The following is a 6,000-nucleotide window of genomic DNA, read 5'->3' as shown; positions in this document are numbered from 1 at the left end:
TAGAGAGAGGCCTACACTGCTACACACAGCAGATAAGAAATATTCCACTAGGAAACAAGACTTGTTTTTACTCAGTCAACTAAATCCACTCATCAAAACACTTCATAAACTAGATTCCGTAGGGCACATATAGTCTTAGTCAAAATATGTTTATCCTCAGTCTCACACTAAAAGTCTGTAAATGTAAAATAGTTAATTTATGTTTTCGAACTAAACACAGGAGAAAACATGAAAACCAGCAGCCAAATTCGAATCCCGAGATATAGAGATTACTCCTTAGGCCTACAAGACAACTGTAAACAAATCACAATGTTGCCCACTTTCCCTTCTTACAGAGATACAATCAATTCTTTAATCTGGTCCAAAATGTCCAATTAGAAAAGGGAATTACTTATCGAGCTATTGCATTTGATTCCTCAAAACAGTTGGGGAGAGAAACTCTAGCAGGCAACGCTGTGAGAGAATGAGAATCCTCTACGGAGAGGAGAGAGGGTGGAAAGTGTTCCTGTACTTAATACCAGGCAAACTTAATGACAATATCAGGCCAAAGCAATGAGAGCGGCTAGACATAACAACTCCTAAAAATATTCACCACCCATTTTTCCGACGGCATGTTATGAAGAGGAAGCCAGAAAAACTTCACGCAATCTCACGTCTGAAAAATGACTGTCTGAAACTGATACTGCCGCGTTGAAATATCATTAGCACCTAAATGAATCGCTCACCTCGCTATAATCGCTATTTTCATAACTATTCAGATGATGAACGGCATTTTAACAGACTGAGCCATTGTTAATAACTTTAAGTGGACTAATTCATCAGGACCATAATCACTCAGAGGAGAGAGAAATATTTTGAGGAAAAGAAGACCAAGCCATTAGGCTCGAGAATAAAGAGGGCGGATTATGATATAATGCTATTCAATACACTTGGAAACAGAACTCCTTTGCACATCTCAATGCATACAAATCCAGAGAAGCTTTTCATGGAAGTGACAAATGTAGAGGATTCTAGCCAGCCTCTGTGGCTTTGTTATTAAAAAGAGCACACTTTATCTAGCTACGGCAACCTTGGCTGGCCACGCTCAATAGTGAAGTACCACTGACCTCTAGTGGTGAAGGGAAGGCACTGTCAGGGATCGCAGACACCACCAGCAGACACACAACAAGCATACTTCGAGAAATCAAACCTACACAACCAAAAATGCACGCAGTCCTCTCCTTCAGCCTAAGCCTCTTAGCATGTTTTCAACAGATTTGACTTGGAATTTGGGATTTGCCTTTCGCCTTTCATTTGAAACAGATGGATCACGATCCTCCGATGCCAACAGCAAAAAAATACACCACAACCCCTCTATCCAACACACACACATCACCCACCTAGGCTGTTTCACATTACACATCACAGAGACGCCACTCAACGGTCCTCTAGTAGCCTTCAGGGCCCCAGACAGACAGTGTGTGTGTGATCCACCCTCCCCCTCCCTGTCCCCTCCCTAGATTTAAAATCAAACATGTAGGCAGCGTTTCCCCTAACACTACAGAGACAGGGCGGGCCCTCTTACCTTGTTTTGCAGTCCAACAGGTGTCAATGGGAACATTGTGTTGTAGTCTAAGAACTGGGTAGGGTACTCACCAGTTTGTTCTCCTGCATGTAGATTCTCTGCAGCTTGGGACATCCCTTGGACAGAGCCACCATCCCCTCATCAGTAATACTGTAGCACTGGCCCAGGTGGATGTCCTTCAACTCTGAACTGTGTTCTCCTAACTAGGGACACAAGAGAGAGGGGGAGAGAAGGGTTATAGACGACGCACTCTGTCTGCCTGATAACCATGTTATAAATGCATTGTACAAAGTGTTAATGCATCAGATTGATGGATTAAGTAGAGAGAGAGAGAAGGGAGAAAAGGGGAGGACAGATGGAGAGAGAGGGGAGATGAAGGAGAGAGAGAGAGAAGAAGCACCTTTTTGAGTGCGTCGTCTGTCAGTTTGTCCTGGTTTCCAACATGGACCTTGGCCAGCAGAGGACAGTGTAAGGCCAGGGAGCTGAGGGACAGGTCACTCAGCTGTTTACAGCGGTAAGCTGTGTACCTCTGAAGGCCCGGGCAGTGGGCCGCCAGGGAACACACACCGTGGTCCTGCACGCCACGACAGTCAGAGATGTTTAACTCCGTCACATTCTGCCTCCGAGACGCTATCTTCACCAGGAGGTCATCATTTACCTGAGGGGGGTGTGGGTGAACAATGAACAATACAAAAAATACATACACACAACATGTAAAGTGTTGGTCCCATTTTTCATGAGATTAAATCAAATATCCCTGAAATGTTCCATATTCTGTCTGTAATAAAGCCCTTTCGTGGGCTTGAGTCCACAGTGGGTAGGCCAATGCCTTACCAGGCTCACTCATGGCTGCACCTCTGCCCAGTCACGTGAAATCCATAGATTAGGGCCTAATGAATGAATTTCAATTGACTGATTTCCTTATATGAACTGTAACTCGGTCAAATCTTTGAAATTGTTGCATGTTGCGTTTATATTTTAAATTAAAATGTTACTATAAAATGTCTCAAATGTTGTACTCACTTGTTGTAGGCCACTGAGGTCAATTTGCTTCCAGAACTGGAAGTCTAAGCAGAGGTCCCTCCAGTACTTACAGACCAGCGAGGCACACAGACAGCGCTCTTTCACCGACAGGTGGGAGAACACCTGAGAGGAACAGAAAACACATTAACAGGTTGTGTATCCAGCCTGTTGTTTGGCAATAACACAAGAGTACAAGCAGTGGAGCTAAACAGACCGGTACCCAGGCTACATCCAGCCCATTTCCGTTAGCTTCAGTTAGAATAAAAGCCTTTGAAAGCATCCAATCAGGCCTCCCAAATGAACTGCACTCTAGTGGTGACCTCTGACCTTAAGCAGGATGGAGGAGGGGAGGCGGTTGATGCTGGATGTGTCAATCACGTCACTGCCTCTCCCCTGGCAGTCGTCATGGTGATGCGGACAGCAGGGGGAGGAGTCAGAAGTCTGGGGCAGCGGATCACCATGGAGAGCCATCCCACAGCAGCCCTCGACAGACGAGGATGAGGAGGAAGAGGATGAGGGCAGGGGGCAGAGGTGGCAGTGGCCAGTCCCGGAGTTAGAGGAGGCATCCCCACTTCCTCCTCCATCCTCCACACCTCCCTCAGGGACAGGGAAGGCACATCGCGGCTGCTTACAGGGTGTGCACCTCTGCACCTCCGCACACTTCCTCTTACACACCTTGGAGGAAAGAAACAAGGATCAGACACAGATCACAGAGAACCACATGGAAAGGGATTCGACAGAGATGACATCAGAAGAGATACCAGGAAGTGTACGGTAGGGGAGCAAACGGTTCAGATAGTGTCTGTTGATTTTCATCCTTCCCTTCTGAAATCAGGGACTGATTCAAACCTGGGACATCAAGTGAGTGGACTCTGGCCAATCAATGACATGAATTAAACAATTAACTCAGCAGCACTAGGAATAAACCCTTTCTAGTTTCTCACCATCTCAGCGTAGTCACTGGCACTACCAGGCACAGAAACAGCTATGGGCACTGGAATCCCTGCACTCCGGAACAGCGCTGGCGGTGGAATCAGCTTAGCCGGCACGGCCGACAGTAGACTCCTCCCTTGGCCCTCCCAGATGGCTAGTTCCCTTGGCGACAGCAGGAACTTGGCACAGTCCTCAGGGGAAGTGAGAGCAGCGTACCGCCCAGCGAGCTTTGAGGTGCTTCCGATTCCGGTACCACCTGCGTTGCTGTGACAACGTCCTCTGCCTCCGCCGTTGACCCCGGTCTCCAATTGGTCGCTGTCGTCGTCGTCGAGGCCCCCACTGTTGCCGTGGACGATGAAGCAGAGCATGCAGGGCCCCTGCAGGAAGCAGTTCCTCTTCTTCTTCTTCCTGTGGTGCAGCTTGCGTGTCCTCTTGTTCAGGCGGTAACCATTTTTCGAGAGAAGATGGCCCATATAGATGACTCACGGAGACTCTGGGTAAGGGAAGAAAGAAGGACATCAAATAATAGAATTACACATGTCATTTCCATGTAAATTGACCCATGAGCACCAATGTGAAGTTCATAGGAGCATGTCAAATAAAAATGAAAGCTAAGAGTCTATGTTTCGAGAAATTAAGGCATATAGACATGTTTCAAACATATTCCATCCTAGAAATTCGGAATTAAGCAAATAGTTTGTTTTCTTGTCAAATAGATGGAAAGTGGTTCTTAAAAAATATCTACCAGAAAAAGTCTTTAAAGTTATTGGAAATACATCAAAACACAATAATTTTGAAGTGAAGACCCCTGCCAGCTAATAATATAGTATATATTTAGTTTAGATTTTTTTATGCCTTCTGTAAGTTTAAGAAACATTGCCTTATGTCTTGAAATTCCATTGCTAAAAACCCACTTATCTAAGATATTTTCACATTTCTCTCCCTCATCAGGAGGGAGGATAATGAAAGTGCACAGGTAAGTGCACAGGTATTGGTAGATCTATCAATTAGTTATGTTTTTACTGATTTTAATTTTCTTTATGAATTATTAAGTGATTCAACCTTGAAATTCTGTTACCAAATCAGAAATCACTTTCTGCAATTGAATTGGCTACAATGGGAAATAATAGTAGTCACAAACCACAGTTGGGTCTCCTGCTACTGTCCCCCCTTCCACAGGCATACTGTTATGTTCAGCTCATAGGGTCTCCTGCTACTGTCCTCCCTTCCACTGGCATACTGTTATGTTCAGCTCATAGGGTCTCCTGCTACGGTCCTCCCTTCCACTGGCATACTGTTATGTTCAGCTCATAGGGTCTCCTGTTACTGTCCTCCCTTCCACTGGCATAATGTTATGTTCAGCTCATAGGGTCTCCTGGTACTGTCCTCCCTTCCACTGGCATACTGTTATGTTCAGCTCATAGGGTCTCCTGTTACGGTCCTCCCTTCCACTGGCATACTGTTATGTTCAGCTCATAGGGTTTCCTGCTACTGTCCTCCCTTCCACTGGCATACTATTATGTTCAGCTCATAGGGTCTCCTGGTACTGTCCTCCCTTCCACTGTCATGTTATGTTCAGTTCATAACTTGTATTTACCTTTTGGTCATCTGGTGGTCAAAGCAAGAACTTCAAAAGTTTGGACAACCCGTCCCCCTCTCTCTCTCTCTCTCTTCAATTAACGTCTCCTCTCCCAGCTCGTATTGACACCTACCCATGAGCCCCGTCTTTCCATTTACTGTAACCGGCATCCTCACCCACCGAACACCGACCGACACCGGACGTCCATGGACGTTGAAAAGTAGTTGAAATTTGGTCAGTCTGCCCTTGTCTTGATTTCAACGTGCAGAGATATCTGGACAGGCCTTCATTTGGCCCAAACATCTAGACGTCCATGATTGGTTTAGATTTGGTCTGGTCAGGTCTAGGTTTCACAACTTTGGACAACAAAGTACAGTACAGTTAAGAAAAGTACATTATAATTCAGTACAGTCCTGTGCTGTACAGTAATATAGAGTGGAGTAGAGTTAAGTACAGTACACAGTAGAGCTTGAGCACACTATAATGTACTGTACTGAACTATACTGAGCTCTAGTGCGCTGTACTTTGATATCAAAACTTGTAAAACAAAGATGTCTGTGATTGGTTCAGAATTAGTCCGGTCCAACCACATTTGTTCTTGTTTGGTGGCGGAGTCCATTAAAATAATAGCAAGTGTGTAGAATAATACCTAAATATGCAAAGGATATTGCATATTTCTAACTTTGTGTACCTATTTAGGACAAATCACCATGAAGAGAATGACATTCATATCCATAATGATGCATTTCTGTGTAGTACAGATCAGGGACCCATGATGAAATTCTGTTACCCCATTCTTTCTGCAGACATCTTTGAATCTTAATTCGTAACAGATATTTAACTGCATTTTTGGAAAAGGTGGTCACAAACTGAGGGATATTTTACTGATTAATTTGACCAA

The 6,000-nt window shown here is 44.9% G+C and overlaps 1 protein-coding gene across 2 annotated transcripts in view; it reads right to left on the bottom strand.

The window, feature by feature from the left end:
* The window catches only part of fbxl17 (F-box and leucine-rich repeat protein 17), a 324,960-nt gene that overhangs the window by 315,904 nt on the left and 3,056 nt on the right, over positions 1–6,000 (bottom strand). Inside the window, exons 2-7 of one of the 2 annotated variants that reach the window (XM_020475189.2) lie at positions 5,233–5,455; positions 3,532–4,013; positions 2,915–3,262; positions 2,588–2,710; positions 1,965–2,222; positions 1,636–1,767 (exon numbers count right to left, since the gene is read on the bottom strand). In XM_020475189.2, the coding sequence (XP_020330778.1) occupies positions 1,636–1,767; positions 1,965–2,222; positions 2,588–2,710; positions 2,915–3,262; positions 3,532–3,993 (1,323 nt within the window). In that variant the 5' untranslated portion in view covers positions 3,994–4,013; positions 5,233–5,455. The remainder of the gene's footprint in view (positions 1–1,635; positions 1,768–1,964; positions 2,223–2,587; positions 2,711–2,914; positions 3,263–3,531; positions 4,014–5,232; positions 5,456–6,000) is intronic. The other variant, XM_020475182.2, reaches the window with a different exon arrangement.

Source organism: Oncorhynchus kisutch, linkage group LG3 (assembly GCF_002021735.2).
Source record: "Oncorhynchus kisutch isolate 150728-3 linkage group LG3, Okis_V2, whole genome shotgun sequence".
Lineage (NCBI taxonomy): Eukaryota > Metazoa > Chordata > Actinopteri > Salmoniformes > Salmonidae > Oncorhynchus > Oncorhynchus kisutch.
Note: the sequence above shows the minus strand (reverse complement) of the source record. Positions and strands in the feature narration are given on the sequence as shown.